The sequence below is a fragment of the Eulemur rufifrons genome, chromosome 2 (genome assembly GCF_041146395.1).
Source record: "Eulemur rufifrons isolate Redbay chromosome 2, OSU_ERuf_1, whole genome shotgun sequence".
NCBI lineage: Eukaryota > Metazoa > Chordata > Mammalia > Primates > Lemuridae > Eulemur > Eulemur rufifrons.
The window spans coordinates 83,389,842-83,412,777 of NC_090984.1; the positions used below are offsets into that span (position 1 = coordinate 83,389,842).

At 33.7% G+C, this 22,936-nt stretch overlaps 1 protein-coding gene across 1 annotated transcript in view; it reads left to right on the top strand.

Annotated features, from left to right (window-relative positions):
• Positions 1-20,892, top strand: part of GPR137C (G protein-coupled receptor 137C) — a 71,962-nt gene extending 51,070 nt beyond the window's left edge. Inside the window, exons 4-7 of the mRNA XM_069464897.1 lie at positions 15,016-15,165; positions 16,680-16,805; positions 16,971-17,089; positions 18,076-20,892. Of these exons, the coding sequence (XP_069320998.1) occupies positions 15,016-15,165; positions 16,680-16,805; positions 16,971-17,089; positions 18,076-18,253 (573 nt within the window). The 3' untranslated portion in view covers positions 18,254-20,892. The remainder of the gene's footprint in view (positions 1-15,015; positions 15,166-16,679; positions 16,806-16,970; positions 17,090-18,075) is intronic.
• Positions 20,893-22,936: the final 2,044 nt, after the last annotated feature.

Here is a 22,936-nt window from a genome sequence, read left to right on the forward strand (position 1 = left end):
CTTATCTGAAGTGGAGTCCTATATATTTAATCAAATTCTCAGAAGTAACAGTGACCAAAAAAAAAAAAATAAGAAGAAGAAGAATCACTGAAGAAGAGGGTATCTCTTTTGAATATTTTAATTTTACTTGACTCTACCTTATTTACATACCTTTCCACTCTGATTTTGATAAGATTTGAAGTATCTGATAGATTACATGTCATCTAATATATAAGTAGTTTTCCTTTGACATTTTTAGAACAAAATTGAAATTATGACATGGCCTATTTTGGCAGTATTTTTGTTCTGAAATCTGTATCTTTACTACAATGTCAGGGTTTTTTTGTTTGCATTGGCACAATGGACATAACTTGTAACTATCTTGTTACTTTTTGTCTAATGCTGACATTATAAATGTATCTCATTAACTTAGGAGAATATTTGTTTCTGAATTGTTAGTGAAGCACCTCTTTTTATAGGGTAGCTCAGTTTATATTTATTGATATGATTGGTTGTTAGTTTTTTCTTTTTCTTCCATTAAGTTTTTTTTTATTGCTATTTGCTTTGTCTTCATTTATATAATTTCTGTGGTACATTGAATTTATTTACTTTTATCAGAATTATAACTGTGAACATTAAGGTGCATGCTAATAGAATTATTTTTATTTTAGTATTAATATCTATTTAAGAAAAAAATAAGAATATAGAAGACATATCACTTTTAAAGGACAAAATAACTCATTAACACAAAAAGGTTCAAACCAATAATAGATGCTTAGTCCCTGTGGTAGCAAGTTGGGATTCTTTGTTTGAAAGACCACTCAAGGACTAGGTGGGAATAAAAGTTAAGCTTTTAGGCTGATATATCTTGCCAGGGACATGTACAGTTTTATATCTGGGTAAGAGTATGAAAGAAATAATTGTTTAGTACTCAAGATCAGCTTGTCTCTCAGCCCAGCCAGCCATTTGCAAATAATGCATTTTCTGTCTCCCTGCTGAATTACTAACAGTTTTAATTACTATGTAAACCTTTCTGTTCTGTGGTCTCTCAATCCTTGATTCTTACTATTTAATGTATTGGGACGGGAGGCAGCATCAGCATCTTTCAAGGACACAGTAACATCCAGCCAAACTATATTTCTAATTTTTTATAAAGGCCAACTAATCCTGTAAGACTAAAGCAGTAGTTTATGGTAATTTAGGCCATAATTAAAGAAACAGGCTAAAATACTATGAGTGTCTCTCTTCCACCACCTTGAAATAAAACCTAACTAGAATTTGGAGAGTATGATGGTGGAAAAATGTAGGCTGCATCATCCCTTGTAATAGGTGTGATTTCCACTTTCCTAATATTCTGTTATAATTTCTCTCTTGAGTTACTGGGATTTACTTTATCCATCTTAAGCTGTGGAGCTTCTTTAGTTTGTTGCCTTAGCTACTCCAGTTATATACACCAAATCTTATTTCCTGTTCTGTTGCTGAGTATCTTACCATACACTTGTCCCATTTGAAAAATCCTTGCTTATACTTGGGTTTATATCTTTTATCTTCTCATAAACTCAAGTAGTTTTTTCTGTATGTATCTAGACCCTTTTACTGTACTAGCCAGCATTTTCAGAATTTTTTTATTTTTCCATGGTCAGAAGGCCTACCCAGTAAAAGCTATCAACTCCATAATGTCAGGGTCATAGGAACCAGAGATCTAATTTCATTGTGTTTTAGCAGCATGTAACTATTTCTGAAACCATTTAAGCCTTGTAATTATCAAAACATTTTTTAATTTATTAAATGAGATTACTTTTTTCCTTATTTTTAATGCTTAGTTTGGCATTTTAATTTCAAAATGGAAAAAGCATTCATGAGATGATTTGAAAAAATATGTGCAGGGTTCTGCTTCTGGTAATGGCTGAGGTTGCTCCTAATGTACCCACCCATTCCACAGATAGCAATGATAAATTCTGGACAAAATATAAAAAAGCACTGAAGGCACTGGAGAGCAACCACTTAGAAGAAGAAAATGGCACTGAGTAAGTTTCCTGTTTTTTACAGCTTCTAGCCTGAGGGAAGGTCCCAGCCATGGGACAGCCAAAACTTGAAGAGAAATTCACTGTTCTACAGCTTGAAAAATCAGAAGATAAGATTGTAGTAACTACCACAGATAGAAAATGAGTAGGAAATCTCAGGAAGACGACGACCAGATAGAGGAAGCCCCATATTCTGATTATAAACTCTCACAGATTTTTATCTAATACCTGAACTACACATGTGCAAGACAGGCTCCAAGCAGCACAAATAAGGATAAAGGAATTGGACTGAGATTTCAGGTGGTACCTATGCATGGGAGACAGAGTTTGGGATTTGAGTCCAGCCAAGTTGGTTGATTGTTAAACAAAAATCAATACTTTCTAGGCCGGGCGCGGTGGCTCACGCCTGTAATCCTAGCACTCTGGGAGGCCGAGGTGGGCGGATTGTTTGAGCTCAGGAGTTCGAGACCAGCCTGAGCAAGAGCGAGACCCCATCTCTACTAAAAATAGAAAAAAATTATATGGACAGCTAAAAAATATATATAGAAAAAATTAGCCGGGCATGGTGGCGCATGCCTGTAGTCCCAGCTACTCGGGAGGCTGAGACAGGAGGATCGCCTGAGCTCAGGAGTTTGAGGTTGCTGTGAGCTAGGCTGACGCCACGGCACTCACTCTAGCCTGGGCAACAGAGTGAGACTCTGTCTCAAAAAAAAAAAAAAAAAAAATACTTTCTAAAATATGTCACTTACAATGTCTAGGACACAATTCAAAGTTACTAAATATATGAAGAAACAGGAAAAACATAACTGATATTCAGGAGCACAAAGCAAAACTCAAAAAGCACTCAATGGAGACAACTCCCACCACCAAGATGACCTAGATTTTGTATTTATCAAAAATTTTATAATATGTTCAAAGATGTAAAGGAAAATACAATTGGAGAAATAAATAGGAAATCTGAAGAGAAATAGAAACTATTTTTTAAAAAAAAGAACCAAATGGAAATTCTAGAATTTAAAAATATAGTATGTAAAATAAATAAGTCACTATTTGTGCTTAACAACAGATTGGAGATGAAACAAGAGTCAGTGAACTTAAGTAAGTAGATGCTATCCAATGTGAAGAACAGAGGAGGGAAGGGAAAGACTATAGTGAAAAATGAAACAAAACAAAAAACAGAGCCTTACAGATCTAATCATGTGTAATTAGAATCCCCAAAGGAAAAAAAAAAAAAGAAAATGAAATTGGAAAAAATATTTAAAGAAATAATGACCAAAATTTTCCAATTTTGGAGAAAGACATAAATTTATAGTTTCAAGAAGCTCAGCAACCTCAATCAGGACAAATATAAAGAAAACTTCACCCAAGTTCATCATGGTCAAAGTGCTTCAAACTGAAAATAATGAGAAAATCTTGAAAGCAGACAGAGAAAAATGAATTACAAATTTACATAGGGGAACATGGATTTAAATAATTGTTCACTTTCATCAGAAATAATGGAGGCCAGAAGACATGGAGCAATATTTTTGAACTGCCAAAAGAAAAAAAAGCTGTGAATTCTGAAATCTCTATCAGGTGAAAATATTCTTCAAGAAAACAGAGAAATAAAAACATTTTCAGATAAAAGAAAACTAAGGGGATTAGCTACCAGCATACCTATACTATAAGAAATGCTAAGAAATTTCTACAGACTGAAGAGCTTGAATTTCAGCTCTTCAGGAAGGAATGAAGAGCATGAGAAATAGTAAATATGTGGGTAAATATAATTTCTTAATTTCTTTAAAATACATATGACTATACAAAGCAAAAATTATAATACTGTGAGGTTTACATATGTAGATATATAATTGTATATTATATATAACAACTATAGCATAAAGGACGGGGTAAATGGATCTATGTGGTTGCTAAATTCTTACATTTTACATCAAATGGTATGATAGTAACCATTACTCAGACTGTGAAAAGTTAAGGATATATGTTATAAACTCTAAAGCAGTGGTTCTCAAACTTTTTGGTCTCACGACCCCATATCCTTCAGAGAACTTTTGGTGATAGATAGATCTGCATCTGCATACCATATTAGAAATAAAAATTGAAAAATTATAAAAATAGCCATGTATTCATTTAAAATAAACCCATTGCATGTTAACATAAATAACATGTATTTATAAAAAATAATTATATTTTCTAAAAAAATAGAATATTGGCATTGTTTTACATTTTGCAGATCTCCTTAATGTCTGTCTTAATAGAAGACTATAGAAGATTTTTATGTCTGCTTCTTCATTCAATCTTGTGATATGTTGTTTAGGTTCAAGTATATGAAGAAAATCCATCCTCACACATATATGTAGTTGGAAAATGGAGGAGAATTTTAATAGACTTTTCAGATAATTGTGGATATCTTCTTTAATACTACACCAAAACTCAGAAGTGGAGGTTTCTTAAAGGTTAGTTACCATGTGGAATCTAAACCCATATTAGTGAACTTTCTGTACTCTCCATTGGTCTCTCTTGCACTTTGAATGATTTTGTAACATCATGCATTGATCATTTGGAAAAGAGTGGTCACAGATCTTCAAAATATTTATACATTTCATTAGACAATATCCAAAATCACGTGCGTTAATATCCGACCATCTAGTCAGAAAAGTATTTTAGTTTTGGGAAGCTGTCAATCTTACAGTGGATACAAGCACACATAAGTTTCATAAAATTCTAATTTTCGTTTGAAGGTTAAAATTTCATCTTTGAATAAATACTGTCAGATATTTTCTTTGAAGTGATAGGCTCATTTTCTTTATTTTTAAAAAAAATATGCCCCGTAGCCACGTCTGAATAACCATTGTTTGTCTGCCATAGTTGTCTGTCAAGTAAAAAGTGGCATTTTATGAAAAAAAGTGACTAGATCTGCTCACAAGTCAAATAATCACATAAGTGCTTTTCCTCAAAACAATCACTGTAGTTCAGTATGAAGCAGAATTGCTTTAAGGGCACATTTCATCTCATCACACAGAATATTAAATAGACATGTACTCTAGGGTTGATATTTAATAAATATTTTCCCTGCTTCACCAAGGATATTCTTAAATGAAACCCTTTTTTAACTGGGAGTGCATATAGTGAAGAACACAATCACCCTCAGTACAGTTCAGTGCCACAGCAGTTTTACACACAATTGTTTTTGCACTATTAGTGAAAATATCAACACAGTTGGCCCAGTATACACAATCAGAAAAGTTATTTGGCACTTTGAATATTTCAGTACTGCTTGTGTTTCTTGTCAAGCATTGACATAAAGAGTATCTTCTTGGATGATTAGTTGGTGCTGACACCATAAAAATACAAACAAGTCCTGCGACATCTGTTGATTCATTCACTTGTAAGGAGGAAATATAAGTTTGTAGACAAGATAGTGAATCAGTCTTCATGTTTTTGGTTAAATCTTTATTTTTTTTTTTTAATTTTTTTTTTGTTTTTGAGACAGAGTCTTGCTCTGTTGCCCGGGCTAGAGTGAGTGCCGTGGCGTCAGCCTAGCTCACAGCAACCTCAAACTCCTGGGCTTAAGCAATCCTACTGCCTCAGCCTCCCCAGTAGCTGGGACTACAGGCATGCACCACCATGCCCGGCTAATTTTTTTCCATATATATATATATATATATTTTTTTTTTTAGGTGGCCAGATCATTTCTTTCTATTTTTAGTAGAGACGGGGTCTCGCTCTTGCTCAGGCTGGTCTCGAACTCCTGACCTCAAGCGATCCACCCGCCTCGGCCTCCCAGAGTGCTAGGATTACAGACGTGAGCCACCGTGCCCGGCCGGTTAAATCTTTAAATCAGTGAATTTCTGTATTATGGGAAAATGGCAATGCCATGGTTTCTTTTATAAACTTTCTATCCGGCAGTCACTCAGCAATGTCAATTATATAAGGCTTGTCTTTCAACTATTGTGTACTTTACCAGCCAATGAAACATATTAATAATAACTTAACCTGTTATTATAAAGGCCATTATAATGCTTCAGTGGCCTTTTCCTTTCTAGTCTGGAAAGTTATAAAAACAGTATTTGGTGTTTAAAGCATTCACCATACCTGCATTTATTTTTTGAGGCAGAGTCTTGCTCTGTTGCCTGGGCTAGACTTCAGTGGTGTTGTCATAGCTCACTGCCACTTCAAACTCCTGGGCTCAAGTGATCCTACCACCTCAGATTCCCAAGTAGCTGGGACTACAGGTGTGTGCCACCACACCCTGCTAATTGTTTGGGTTTTTTTTCATTTTTTTTAGAGATTGGGTCTTGCTACGTTACCCAGGCTGGTCTCTAACACCTAGCCTCAAGCAGTCCTCCCACCTCAGCCTTCCAAAGTACTGCGATTACAAGCATTACACATCCACCACAGCCAGCCAACATACCTACATTTAAAATTTCAAATCTTTTTGCATTAAACTCTGTATGATTGGTCTCAAAATGATGCTGCAGCTTAACTTGGACCATAATACTACTCAAAAATGTTCTGTTACACAATGTTCTGAAGACACAATAAGGTAAATTGTTAACATTTATAAAGCCTATTGGAAGATAGTTTTTATTATATTTTTCTTATTTATAGCTTCACCCACTTCCTTTGAGGTAGATTACTCCCTTCATTGAGTCAGAGAACTCTCTGACACTTTCATCTTTCTCAGCATCTTAGAGCTAAACAAGGAAGGTGTATGTTGAGAAAGATTTTTTTGTTGTTGTTGTGCTAAAATATACATAACAAAATTAACCATTTTAACCCCATTTTTAAGTGTACAGTTCAGTGGCATTAAGTATTGTTGTGCAACCATCACCACAATCCGTTTTCAGGATGCTTTTCTCATTTCATACTGAAACTCTGAACACATTAAACAATAATTCCCTATTCCTAAGCCAATGATCCATTCTTAAATATGAAAAAATATATAATTTTTTCATTTTAAAGTAAAATATTAAATTCTAAAATAAGTTTTATAACAAATTTACTTTTGAGTTTTTGAAGAAAGTTAGTAAATATTATAAAGCATATTTATGGTGTACACATTCTTTTAAAGTTTAGGATTTTAAAATAACAATTTGTTAAATGATAATGAGGCTTCAGTAGGTATAGTAGGTGTAACTAAAGAAAACTCGCAAGAACCTAGTAAAAGTACAGAGAACAAACTGGGTTAATCTCTGAAAATGCACATATTTATACCCTAGTTCTACTACACCAGAAATTCTAAAAAACACAAGAATATACATGCACACAGTCATGGCATCATCATATTATCATGTTACCTCTGGAAAACTCTGCTATACACACAAGAGAGAATAGGAGTAAAAAAACGCAGAAAAAAAAAAAAGTACTGGTATTTTTCAAAATAGTTTTGATTTTGGTCTTTGGAGTCCTTGGACCACATCTTAAGAACTGCTGTCCTAGAGTAACGCCAACAACAAAACAGAAGAGGAACAAATAGAAAACACAATAAAATGTAAGATCTAAATTCAAACATATCACTTACTATATTAAATGTTAATGAACTAAACACTCAGTTTAAAAAGTGAAGACTGTCAAAATGGATTTTTAAAAAAGCAAGACCCATCAATATGCTGGCTCCTAGAATGTACTTTAAATATAAAGACAAATATAAGTTGAAAATAAATAGATGGAAACTAATACATCTTCAGCAAAGATAAAAGGCTACATTAATATCAGATAAAGTAGATATCAAGACAAAGTATTACCAGATATAAAGAGATATATTTCATCAGTAAGACATAATAATCATAAATGTGTGCATGAAGCCAAAATAGTAAGAAATAAATGGAAAAAATAAACCCACAATCATAGTAGGAGATTTTAATACCCCATCCTCAGCAGTTGATAAAACAAAAAAATCAGTAGACATAGAAAATCTGAACAACACCATCAATGCCCTTAAGCTAATTGATCCCCAATAACTGGAGAATACATATTCCTTTTAATTGAGCATGAAAATGGTCACCAAAATAAACCATACAATGGACCATAAAACAAGTATCAATACATTCAAAAGGATTCGAACCAAAGAATGTTCATGGCCACAATGCAATTATATATCAATAATATATATACACACACACATCTATATTTGGAAATTATTGAACACAATTCTAAATAACCCATAGGTAAAAGAAGAAATCACAAGGGAAATTAGAAAATATTTCAAATGAAAGATAATGAAATATGATATATCAAAATTTGTGGGATGCAGCTAAAATAGTACTTGAAGAGAAAAGTAAAGGTTTAAATACTATATTAGAAAAGAAGAAAGATATAAAATCTATGATCTAAGTTTCCACCTTAGAAAGTAGAGGGGGAAAGTAGGGAAAAAAGCCCAAAGTAAGTAGAAGAGCTGAAATAATAAAGATAAGAATAGAAATCAATGAAACATAAAACAAACAATAGAAAAATTAAAGCCAAAAGTTGATTCTTTGAATAGATCAACAAATTTGATCTACAGAAAAAAAGGAGTGAAAATAAAAATTGGCATTGCCACTAATGAAAGAGGATATCACTGTAGATCTCATAGACATTAAAAGAAAAATAAGGGAATATTATGAACAACTCTTTGCTAGTGAATTTGACAACTGAGATGAAATGGACAAATTCTTTAAAAAATATAGCTTAACAAAATTGAAATACAAAATCTGAGTAGCCCTATGTTGATTAAAAAATTAAATTTGTTATCAGAAATTTCTCTCAAAGAAAACTGCAGGTCCAGATAGTTTCACTGGTTAATTCTCTCAAATATTTAAAGAAATAACTCCAATATTGAACAAAGTCTTAGAAAATGGAAGAAAGAACACTTCTTAAGTTACAGAGGTCCGCAATACCCTGATACCAAAACCTGACAAATATTACAAATACTGTCAGCCCTTTGTATTCAAGGGTTCCACATCCATGAATTCAACCAACCATAGATTGAAAAGATTAAATAAATAAATAACAATACAACGATAAAAATAAAGTTGGGTTCAGTGACTCACGCCTGCAATCCTAGCACTCTGGGAGGTCGAGGTGGCAGGATTGTTTGAGCTCAGGAGTTCAAGATCAGCCTGAGCAAGAGCAAGACAGCATCTCTACTAAAAATAGAAAAAATTAACCAAGCATCTCATGGTGCATGCCTGTAGTCCCAGCTACTCAGGAGGCTGAGGCAGGAGGATCCCTTGAGCCCAGGAGTTTGAGGTTGCAGTGAGCTGTGATGATGCCACTGCACTCTACCCAGGGAGACAGAGTGAGACTCTGTCTCAAAAATAAAAAATAAAATAAAAATTGCAGACTAGTATTCCTTGTACTTAGAGACAAAATTTAATCAAAATATAAAAAGGATAATACATCATGACCAAGAGGGATTTATCCTAGGAATACAACATAGCTTTAACATTTGAAAATTAATCTGTGTAATTCACTACAATAAGAGAATAAAGGAGAAAAACCATGTGATCATTTCAATAGATGTAGAAAAAACATTTGACAAAACTCAACACCCTTCATGATTAAAACAAAAACAAAAAAACCCTCTCAGCTAATAGAAAATAGAAGGAAACTTGCTCAATTTCATTAAAGCCATCTATTTAAAAAACCTAAAACCACTATCTTACTTAAATATTGAATGGTCTACCCCTAAGATTGGGAACAAAGCAAGGCTGTCAACTCTTAAACCATTTCTATTTAATATTCCAATAAGGCAAGAAAAAGAAACAAAAAGTATACAATTGGGAAATAAAAAAGAAAACTGTCTGTAATTGCAGATAACATGATTGTTATGGAGAACTCTTTTTTTTTTTTAAGAGACAGCGTGTCACTCTTGTTCTGTCACCCAGACTGGAGTGCAGTAGCATGATAATAGTTCACTATTACATTGAACTCCCAGACTCAGGTGATCCTCCCCCAGTAGCCTCTGAATAACTAGGACTACAGACACATGCCACCACACCTCACTAATTTTATTATTTTTATTTTTATTTTCTTGTAGAGATAGGGTCTTGCTATGTTGCCCAGGCTGGTCTTGAACTCCTGGCCTCAAGTGATCCCCCTGCCTCAGCCTCCCAAAGTGCTGGGATTATAGGCATGAGCCACCACACCCACCCTGGAGAATATCTTAAGGAATCTACTAAACAACTACCAGAACTAATAAGTGAATTTAGAAAGTTCTCAGGATACAAGGCCAAAATACAATATGCTATATTTGTATATATAGCAGAAGAATCATTAGAAAATGAAATTCAAAAACCCCACCATTTATAATACTATAAAAAAAGATACTTAGGAATAAATTTTCAAAAAAGCAATATCTCTGTGCTTAAAACTAGAAAATATTGCTGAGAGAAACTAAAGAAGACCTAAAGTCATGGAAGAGATATACCATGTTCATAGATTGGAAGATGCAGTATTATTAAGATAGCAATTCTTCCCAAATGGATCTGTAAATTCAGTGCAATCCCAATCATAATTTTACCATACATTTTTTTAAAACATTGACTGCCACACTAGAAAAAAATTTTTTTCCTTGGGCCCATGGTGTTTTATTGTGAAATAGAAGAAAAATTTCAAAAACAAAATGATCCTTTCTAATTTAATGAAAAACTTGTTATTTTTTATTGTTTTCTGTGCATGAGTTATATGCAACTTGAAAAACAGTTCTCATGGCTCCCAAGGTGAAGAGATGTGTGAGTTACATATGCTTCATGAGGGCCCCAAGCTCAAAGCTAGTGTAAGTTAAATACAACTCACATGGCAGTTAATGCGTTAGAAATTGACAGCTGGCAAACTCATCAAGTTGTATACATTAAATATGTACAGCTTTTTGCACGTCAATCATAATAAAGTGGTTTACAAAACGAAACTGACACATGGGTTTCAAAATTTGTATGGAAAGGACCTAAAATATTTAAAGAAATGCTTTCCTAGAGAACGTTCTGTGAAAGATGAAAATATTCTATTGTTGCACTGTTCAGTATGGTAGCTAGCCATATGTGACTACTGAGCACTTGAAAGTGGCTAGCACAACAGGCACTGATCTTTTATTTTAAGTGTAAATACTCACATGTGGCTAGTGGCTACTGTATTGAACAGTATAGAAAGTAACCCTGAAAAACAAAGGTACTTACATGATGTTGAAATTTAGTATAAAGCTACAATAATTAAGACAATGTGCTACTGGCATAAGGATAGATAGATCAATGGAATAGAATGAGAGTTTAGAAATCAATCCACATTTATGTGGTCTTTGATTTTTGACAAAAGTGGTAAAGCAATCCAATGGGGAAAGGAATTCTTTTTAACTAGTGGTGCCGGAGCAACTGGATATACATATGGAATAAAATGAACCTCCAACTCCATCTCATACTATACACAAAAATTAATTAAAAATGGATTATTGCCTTTTTATGACAACAAGAGGCCCATTTGATGTCATGGCAAACATATCTTGCTTTTGCTCTGTAAACCTATCTTGTCCTTCCTCAATAAACTTCTTTTCACGCTTGAAAAAAAATGGATAATAGACCTAAATGTAAATGAAAGAATCAAAAGCTTCTAAAAGAAAACAATATCTATACAACTTAAGTATAAGCAAATATTTCTTAGGTCACAGAAAGTAATAAGCACAAAAGAATAAGTTGATAAATTAGAATTAATTAAAATATAAAATTTCCCACCAAAAGACAAGACTAAGAAAATGCAAAGGCAAGCCACAGACTTCAAGAAAATATTTGCAATACATAATCTGACAAGGAACTGGTTTCTAGCATATATAAAGAATTCTTACAACTCAATGATTAAAAAAAAAGACAACTCATTTAGAAATGGCCCAAAGATTTGAATAGATTCTTCACAAAGAAGATATACAAATGGCCAATAGCATAGTATTATTTGTCATCAAGGAAATGCAAATTAAAACCAAAATGAGATATTATTACACATCCACCAGTATGGTTCAAATTAAAAAGATTGACAACCCCAAATGAGGCCTAGGATTGGACAGTTAAATGGAGCAACCGAAACTCTCATACTTTATTGGAAGTATAAAGCTATAATCATTTTGGGAAAAGATCTGGCAATTTCTTATACAGCTGAACTTATGTCTACCACATGACCCAGCAATTCCACTGTTAGGTATTTACCCAGAGGAAGTGACAACACAAAAAGATTTGAATAAGAATTTTCATAGAAGCTGTCCATCAACAGAAAAATGGTTAAACTGTCATATAAACAAACTCATATAATCACACAATGGAATTGGTGTGATTAACTGTCCTGGTTTGCCTGGGACTGAGGAGTTTCCAGGATGTGGGACTTTAAGTGCTAAAACCAGGAGACTCCTGAGCAAATTGGAAAGACTTTGTCACTCTAATCCCCTCCACAATAAAAAAAAAACTACTGATATATCTAAAAACATGAATGAATCTCAAAGACATTATTCTGAATGAACAAAACCTGTAAAAGAGTTCCTATTCTATGATTACACTTATCTGAACTTCAGGAGCAGGAAGAACTAAGTTGTGGTAAAAAGAAGCAGTATTTGTGTTTGGAGGTTTGGCAGATGGGGAAGGGGTGTAAGCGAATTTGCTGGAGTGGTGATAGTGTTTTATATTTTGGTAGAGATTTAGGTTACATAGGTGTATACATTTGTCAAAACTCAATGAATGGTAATTTAAGATTTCTGCACATCTGCATTCTAAAAAGTATCTGTAAACAAATATTGAACTCTAATTAATGATATGATACTTACGTGCTTAGGAGTGAGATGTAAATCTTCTTTACTTACCAAGTATGGAGTTTCTTAAAAACTGGTATCTAGGTATCAGAGATGGGGAAAGGAGAATCATTTCTTGATTGTGGAATTGTTTGTTTTGATGCTATTTTAGGAAAGTTTTCTTCAACTTTTTGGTAACACTGTCCATGATTCTTATTTTTCATTTTGCAATCCTGTATTTTGCAGAATGAATCTTATTTTGTTTTCTAAATCAATGGGTTTCTTTTATTGTTTTATGTATGTAATTTGGCTAGAGGTTGTTTTGTTAATTGCTTCAGTATTATTGAGTCTTTGCTCTTCTCACAACCTTTTTTTAAAAGTTTTTATCATATTTGCAAGTTTAAGCAGAGTCTCTATGTATTATACCATGTTTCTTTACTGTTTGAAAGCAGTAAATATAAACCTTTGTGATTATTTTAGAGGATGGTAATGTGTACAGCATTCTGTTTCTTATTCTTGTTACCTTACTTTTCTCTAATAAATAGTTCTTTTAAAATTAAAATCTGGATTGGTTTTAGATTGACTTTTTTATTAACAACATTTTTTTGGATTCACAAAAATGTAAAAATGGATATTATAGGAAATTTTAGCCTTACTTTTTAAAGTTAATTTTGCCAGAGTTTTACTTATTTTCACACATACTTTTCATGATGGGAGTGGATTGGCTCAAAGAAGGTACACCATCTTTCATCTTTTACTTCTTTCTTCTTACATACCTATAAAATACGTTATCCTTGTAAGAAGTCAGTTATAATAATGATTCTCAACCCTTCCAGATCCAGTGCACCCTTCTAGTAACAAATATTTTTAATAACCTGTTTCCATGCTGAAATTAGTAGATTTTTAACCTACCTACACATAAAATTCAATGTAATTGCCATAATTATAAAGAGTAAAGAAAGGAAATTAATAAATATTTCAATATGTAAATTTGGGGTTATGATATTATAGACGTTTATACTTAGACATAAAATTGTTATTGACCCTGAATCATTTTGACAACAAAAATACAAACTTCCAAAACACCGTATTGGATGGTTCTTTGCAATGGATCTCTTTTGGCAATGGTGTTGCCCCTCAGAATAATGTTTTTAAATACATAAGAGAAAATTTATAGGATTACAAAGAAAACCAATTATACTGAAATAGAGACCCTTGTTTAATAATCCCTGTAAGAGGCTGGGCGCAGTGGCTCATGCCTGTAATCCTAGCACTCTGGGAGGCCAAGGCAGGAGGATTACTTGAGCTCCGGAGTTTGAGACCAGCCTGAGCAAGAGTGAGAACCTGTCTCTACTAAAAATAGAAAAATTAGCCGGGTGTCGTGGTGAGTGCCTGTAGTCCCAGCTACTCGGGAGGCTGAGACAGAAGGATCACTTGAGCCTGAGAGTTTGAGGTTGTAGTGAGCTATGATGATGCCACTGCACTCTACCCAGGGTGACAGAGTGAGACTCTGTCTCAAATAAATAAATAAAAATGAACTCCCCTCCTCACACCCCCCTTTCACGTTTAAAAAAATTAAATTTAATTTAAAAAAAAAAAGAATCCCTGTAAGGGGTGATACCACACTCCTCTCTAGTATACACACTCCAGTTGAGAACCACTAAGTTGTAAGGGCTTTCAATACTGGGGGAAATGATGAAAGCCATAGTCTTAAAATATTATGAATTTGAAAGTACATTTGGGTGCCTAGATCATTTTATCATCAACATAATGGCATCAATAGGGAACTATTGATGCACTCTCTAATAGGATCTAATAGAATGAAAGCAAATAGCATAGGAATCGTATTTCTATTCTAATTTTGAATCAGAAATTAAGTGTATCAAATGGATGAATGCTTCTATTTTCCATTCTTTTCTCATTGTGACTAAACTACTTCTCTGACAGACAGCAATTAAAGTTCAGATCTTTTGCCAACTTGTTTATTCATATATTACTTAAGGGAGTAAAGTAACCTTGGCAGTACAAAATCTTCTTCCAGCTGCTATTTGGCAAGTTGGCAAAGGATTTACACATATTAACTTATGCATATTAAACACAAACTGTTCTAGGAATAGGAATTGTAAAGCAAGATAATCAAGAGTTTATTTCAACAGGTGCCCACCTAATGCTTTCTAGGAGTGCATTGCAAGAGGTGACGATATTCTATGGGGATGAATAGCTTGTTGTGACAAATGTGCAGAATATCAAGATGATGATTTTTATTTCTTTTAGGGTATGTCTCTGTGCCAGACTGTCGTCGTAGGCTCTATAGTCATTCTTCTCTACTCCTCCAGAGCGTGTTATAATTTGGTGGTGATCACCATATCTCAGGATACATTAGAAAGTCCATTTAATTATGGCTGGGATAATCTTTCAGATAAGGTAAGTACCTACCACATATTGTCAGTCTAACAATGTGATACTTAAGCTACCCCTCAACTAGGAGAACATTTTAGTGTTTGACTTACAAACGCTTTTATGGAATCTCTGTCTACATTCGGTAATCACACTTAAAGCTCTATATTTAAAAATCCTTATTTATGTGTGACACTTGAAATCATCCTTCAGAGGGAATTTCTAAAAAAATATTTTCTTTTTGTAAATAATAATAGTGTCATAAAACTATTGGTCATAAATCTGTTTTACTAATTTTTTAATGGTGGTGTTTAAATAACTGTAGATAAGTTGTCTGTCATTAACCAGTGAATGTGGGTCTTTAATTTGTTAGGATGTCTTTAATTTGTTAGGATGACATTAACTCTCCCCTACCCAAGAACTACATATAACCTTAGTATTTGGTTCAGTCTTAGATGTTTAAATATTGGCTTTCATAAAAATCTGGCATTATCAGTCTTGACAATGGGAGAGCAGTCACAGTTCCTGGATGTCCAGGTGTTTTCTATATTAATTTCTAGTACTCAAGCTATGTATATTTAACTCCTCAGCATTCTCCATCCCCTTTCTGTAGTTTAACATAGGTATACATCATATCTTTATAGGAATTTAACTTTGTACTGAATTTTAGTCATCCTGGAATACCATTTTTCATTTACCTTTCTAAGGAGAAGCAATTTTCACATGTGGTTCCATATGGCAGATTATTTTCACTCCTTTTCTTATTTCCCTTACCCAACATCTGGTAGAATAGAAACAAACTCAAAATGTAGATTAGGCCCAAAAGCATATTTTAAGTAGCAGTGGAGCTAAGTGACTTAACATGTTACATTTCTCTACAGGTATAATTCGGTCAGTGCCATTATTTTGCCTATGGAGCAGCTGGAACAGTCCTCTCTTTAAAAGTAACTCTCTTTAGGCTGAGGGACTGGGTCTCATGCATGTAATCCTGGCACTTTGGGAGGCTGAGGCGGGAGGATCACTTGAGGCCACTGAGCAAAACAGTGAGACCTCCCCTCTCTGCAAAAAATAGAAAAGTTAGCCGAGTGTGGTGGTATGTGCCTGTAGTCCCAGCTACTCAGGAGGCTGAAGTGGGGAGGATCACTGGAGCCTGGGAGTTTGAGGTTGCAATGAGCTATGATAATGCCACTGAACTCTAGCCTAGGCAACAGAGCAAGACCCTGTCCCCCCCAAAAAAGTAACTCTTTTCAGACTATGGAACCTAAAATATGAGATCACTCCATTATTATCCATATATTAAAATTATTTTCATAAATTGATGCATTGGGAAAGTTAACAGCTTTTTATTCTACTTAACATCAAAGCATTTTTATGTCCCTTAAAGGATATTACATGAGAGACCACAAAATATAAATGTTTAGAGTTTATGTGCTTGTAGTTGATACATTTTAACTTACCCAGCCTGAAATAAGTTCATTGTGTAGAGTGATTGCTTATACATTAAATAGATTTAAAAATTCTCTGCCATACTCTATTTACAGGCTCATGTAGAAGACATAAGTGGAGAAGAGTATATAGTATTTGGAATGGTCCTTTTTCTGTGGGAACATGTGCCAGCATGGTCGGTGGTACTGTTTTTCCGGGCACAGAGATTAAACCAGAATTTGGTATGGTATCATAATATTCCCCAATGCTTGTTTTCCTTATTTTTAAAAATTATAGAATATTTATGTTGATTTTTATTTTTAGCAAAGCATGAGACTTCATTATAGATTCTAGCCTTCTTTCTTAGTGGAAAAATTAACCTTCATATGCTAATACTTTGTTCACAGGCACCTGCTGGCATGATAAATAGTCACAGTTATAGTTCCAGAGCTTACTTTTTCGACAATCCAAGACGATACGATAGTGATGATGACTTGCCAAGACTGGGAAGTTCAAGAGAAGGAAGGTAGATGTAACCAAAGTCTCTTAGCCTGAATTTGTAATAAAATATATTTCAAATCTAAGCTTTAACCCAAATATGACAAAAGGTGATTTGGTGGTATAGGTCAGTAAATAAGATCTGTCATATTGGAACTTAAAAGCAGTAAATCTTAAACTCATGGTGGGACCCACTCTATAAAGAACTACCATCTGACTCATAGCCTATATGCCTTTGGGGATAAAATGGTACCATTTCATTTCAGGATCCCTTGTTGGTTAGGAGCTGATGGGGGGTGGGGAGTGAGCAGGGCAGGAATACTATCATAGTAATTATGTATCTGTTTCTATATCTCCAATGCTATTCAAACTCCAGAGAAACCCTAGATAAAACCCTTGGGAAGTTTAAGTGCCATAAGAAATCTTCCCATGCCCTTCTTGTTCCAAAACTATTGCAAGTCCTTAACTAATATGCTATTAATATTAACTATTGAATTTCAGGGCAAAGACAAAACCTTAATAACCACCTACATATTGCTTTCAGTTTGATATAACCTTTTCTGTTATCCTAACTTCATCTGAACAAGTTAAACTCAGTTTTTTTAGCCTATTTTTTATCTGTAAAATAGGAATAACAGAACCTATCATAGAATTGTTGTGAGGATTAAATGAGTATATATGTGTGTGCATACTTATACATATACATGTCTTGGAATAGAGCCTAGCATGTAAGAACTATATTTTTACTATTATTATTATTATCTGAGCATCAAGTTCTACCAGTTCTGAGTGGCATTTACTCATTCTTTTGTCATATATGTGATACAGAATCAAAGATATAGATAAAAGTCATTAAATTTTCTAGAAAGGCATTATGTTATTTGGCAAAGAACATATTTTAATATATTTGATACTAATTGTATTACAAAATTCATTGAAAATGTTAAAAATTCCAATGTAACTTCTTATATTCTGATCATAGTCCTATGGCTTCTTTGCCTTTTTTTCTTACAGTCTACCAAATTCACAAAGTTTGGGCTGGTATGGCACCATGACTGGGTGTGGCAGAAACAGTTATACAGTCACTCCCCACCTGAATGGACCTATGACAGATACTGCTCCTTTGCTCTTTACTTGTAATAATTTAGATATGAACAATCACCATAGCTTATATGTAACACCACAAAACTGACACCATTACCAGGTTGTGATTATTGTTTTTTATGAATGTGTATATTCAATGTGTTTAAATTCCATCTGCATAAACATTCCATTATCTGTTGCAACTAAAAACAAAATCTGGAAATATGGCTGTGTTTGGTAGAGAACACAGCTGTTACTTTTGACCTCCTCATAGTAAAATGAAGTAAAATGGAAAGTTTGGAGTAGGAGAAAAGAGAGATTAGATCTTAAGGCACTTGATGGCCTCCAAACATCCTGACTTTGGAACATCAAATGCATATTTGCATATTTGCACTTTTATCTTTGTTCTGCATTCCCCAAAGTCATAAGCCAGTGTTCACACTGGAATACTGTATTGTACACCAAATTGGAAGGTAATTTCCCTATGAAAAGCAAAGCCTGTATATTCAGTGGTGTACTCTATATGGAATTTTTACCCAATAAAAATATTTTAGTGTTAACAGTGCACAGAGTTAAGGCATAAAAATGTATCATCCTTTAAAAAAATCTACTAAAAATATGTAATCATTGAAGACAGTTCTTTTAAGCATGATTTTAAAATACCAACTGAAATTATTCAAAGAATCATTTTAAACAAACAGTAGTAATCCATTACAGTGATGACCAGCAGTGTTCTTTGGAAAGCCACAATAATTTCAAGAGGAAGATATACCAGTGAAAATTGTGTGGCTACTTTGAGTAGAATTGGTCAAGTGATTATTTTGTATAATTAAGGTATATATAGCAGTTTAAGCATGATTCTTCAAGAAAGCAATAGTGATTTTTGTATAGGGAGATTTTGGTAGAAACTTCTTGGGACTAAACAAGTTTACAGATGCATTTAAAAATTACTCATAAAATGTACAATTCTAAGTTAAAACATGAATACATTTTCAAAAGCATTTGATTTATATGAAGCAAGATATAGCTGGTCTTACCTATTGAATCAGGATTGTCCTCAGGTAAATTAAATCATGATATGTTATTGTAGTGAACTCAAGTGCAATACTTTGTAAGACAAATAATTCCTCCTTTAGTTTCACATTTGTTACCTTGTATATGGACAAAGCCAAGTTAAATTGATTTCAAATTAATTCCAGCATTAAATAAGCAAACTTAAGTATACGTACAAACTAGGTAAGTATAAAGCCACAGGTTAACAATATTGGAGTACTCTTATAATTACATTAAAACTGTCTTGAACATTCTATCCCAAATCTAAAAAAAAAAAATATGGTAAGCTAAAACAATACAGAATTTTAAAATGCACTTTCTACCAGTTTCTATATGGAAAGAAGTAGATGCTGAATACCTCAAGATGCCAAGTGAACAGGCAACATTGGGAAGCTCTAACAACATGCTTAAAGATGACTAACTATATACAATTGTCTGCTGATCTATTTCTTCAGAACTGGAACTGATACAACTGTCCTTTTCTGGCTTTTACTTTGATTAGAAAGTTGTTTTATTTCTACTCTTAAAATATATTTCAACTTTTTCATAACTGATGCAGTAACTTCACAAAAGTGTAACAGTAGGTAAAACCCTAAAGAAAAAATGAAATTGTTAATGCTTTCAATCTTTTGGGAGGCTGGTACACAGCCAAATAAATTTCTTCTTTTTATAATAGCAAATGACTTTAAATTCAATCATAAGCATAGACTTATCAGTTATAAATATTACTTTGGGTTTGTTTATAAGCTCTCTCATTATACCAAATTATTTAAAAATTTATAGTACAGAAGTTAATCTTGCCATTAACATGACAATGTAACAGTGTATTTTTATTACAACTTCAGTTGTTAGATTTCTTTTCAGAATGCCAACTATTTATTTTGCTAATAATGGTAGGTCTCTAATATCTGGAGCTATTGGAAAATATCTGTGTTATCTTTGTTAATCCTTGGGGTTCAAGGTAATAGTTTTTCTAGTAAAGCTTCCCTGGATAATGTTCCTATTTGACCAGATAAACAAAGATTACTTTTTTAAAAAATTTCAGATAAAATAATTTGGTTCTCTTCAGCTGCGTTAGTTGATTCTTCCAAATTCAAGATTTATAAATTTATTGTTAACACTGACTAGGGTACCTAAATTCTTGCATTTGTCTCCTTATACACATCTCACATAATACATCACCAAAGACAAAGAAAGATAAACTCTGGCCCAATTTTTGCTTAAAAATTCCAAAGCACTAGGAGCACTTTACATTTGGTCTTGAAAGAAAGAGTTGTTTATAAAATCAAAGGGCTACCGATTCCCCGTTCATCCTGCATTGAAGCACATGATGACAATTTCAAACCTTCCTTTTTAGTTCATTAATTAGAAGAGTGAATTTCATTACTTAAGTGTATAATTCTACAGTGATTAGCAGTATTTGTTTTTATCATTTCACTTGGGTAGCCATTAATTTTGAAACTCTTACCACTCATTGTAGCTGGTTGTAGTTTTATGGAAGATGTAATTTATAGCTAAAGTGGCTTTTTTATGCATAGCTGCCCTTTTTTTATTGTTTAACAGTGTTTCTCAGCTATATAATCAGTTTCAAACTGGTTGTAAAAGTATAGCTGTGGCCAATGAATGTATTTATTTGTTGTTTCACTAAATTGTAACAAAACACTACTGTTCAAAATAAAAGTGTTTGTGCTTTTATTTGGAGGTCTGGTTTTCTTAATCTTTTATTGGACTACACTAAGTTTCTATCACATAAAGACAAGAAACCGAGTGCCACCACAAAAAAGAGAAAAAAAAATCAGTAGTTACAAATGATAGTTTGCTCTTAGTGATCTCATAATTACTTGCATCTGGATGTCATATCACTTAATATTATACACCGATTGGATATGAAGTACCATACTTTTTACTTTAAAATACCAATATGTTATTAGATAGTACATGTTTATTCAACCATTAAGAAAAATCATTGTATGAAATAATTTATAACACCCCTCTCCTTCCCTTTAGGATCTTAAATAGGAATCAATTTCTAGGACATAATCCTGAGCAGCTGTTCTTTGATTATTCAAGAAATTCTTCAATGATCCTGCTTTTTCCCTTGGAAAGAAGCGTTCCTTTTTTCCCAGAGTAGACCCCTTACATGACCCACCAAAAACCACACCAAATTTTGAATACAATTTCAGCTTCATTGACCCCCTAAAGTCTATTAAGTCCTTGGGAGTCTACTGACCCTTGCTACAAAGTGAAGGAAATGAAGGTATTTGGAGTCAAGGTAGGAACTCTAATAAAGCTGTCACTTTAAAAGCAATTTATTCAACAAACATTTATTAAATGTTCATATGCCAAAAACTAAGCTATGGAGATGCAAAAATAAAGGAAGTTCCTTTTCCTGCCCTTAAGGAGCTCACATTCTAGTAAAGGAGACTTTAAAAATTAAAAACAATACAGTACGATAAGTGACATACAATAGAGGTAGGTTGTAATTACAGTGGTGACACAAAAGACGGAATGAGACGACTCTCCTCAAATGGAGCAAGGGAGAGATTTCACAGAGGAGATGCTTATGTTGGACCTGCAAGGATGTGTAAGAATTTTCCAGGTGGGGAAGGATGGCTAGGGCACTCAGTGCAGCGTACAGCATTTACCAAGGTGTGGAGGCTGGCCCTATGGGGCATTTGAAGAACTTTAAGTCTGTTTTTATCAGACATTGGGAGAGGGGAAAAATGCCAGAAAACTTTGTACACCAAGCAAAGGAGTTTGGCTTTCTCCTGAAGGTTCATGAAATCACTACAGGGTGTTAAGCAGGGAGTAACATCATCAGAGTATGTCTAAAAGCCTACTCTGGTAACATTGTAGAGCAAGAGAGGAGATAAACTGGGTTTAAGGAGACAGGTTAGTGTAGTACTTCAGGTAATAGCAATGAAAATGGAAAGAGTGATGTAGCAGAGGCGGAGACAAAATCAGTAGAACTTGATAGGACAAAGGTAGAGGAGAGAAATGAGCCTAGAAAACTTACAAAAATGATGGTTCTGTAAATTAAAGTAAGGAACCCAGTAAGTAGAGTAAGTTTGGGGGAGAATGACTGCTAAGATACACCCAGGTGTCTGTGGGACAACCAAGTGCAACAGGCAGACGGGTTTAGAAGTTTGGGCTGAAGACAAGATTTGGGAATCACTGAACTGGATATACCCAAAGTGAGAAGTGGTGTAGTGATCAAGAGAGCAAGAATGAACGTCTGTGGAATAACTTTAAGGAATAAGTGAAGAGGCCAAAAAGGGGCGTTCAGGAGTAAGCAAAATGTAAGGAACCCAGGAGAATAAAGATTTTTAGAAAGGGTTGTCAACAGTGTCAAATGCAGAAAAAATTCAAGTAAGAAATGGCTTATGAACTGAACTGTGGATTTAAAAGAATTAAGATTTTAGACTTTACAGGAAAGGCTTGTTAAGAACTACAAGGCCAAATGCCAGATTTATTAAGGAGCAAGTGGAAGGTAACAAAGTGAAGGTAGGGATATTCTTTCAAAACTATTGATTATTTTAAAAAGGGAGGGGAGACAGCATAAGATGAGAGTTAGGTATACACACAAAATTACCATTTAAACCATCTACCATATTTTCAGAATACTACAAATATCCTTAAACCTTTACATATAGTGATCACTTCATAGTCTCCAAGAGGATTTGCTTAATTAATGGGTTAATGGCTTTCTTTTCCTGCCCTATTCAGAGAAAATGAGGGG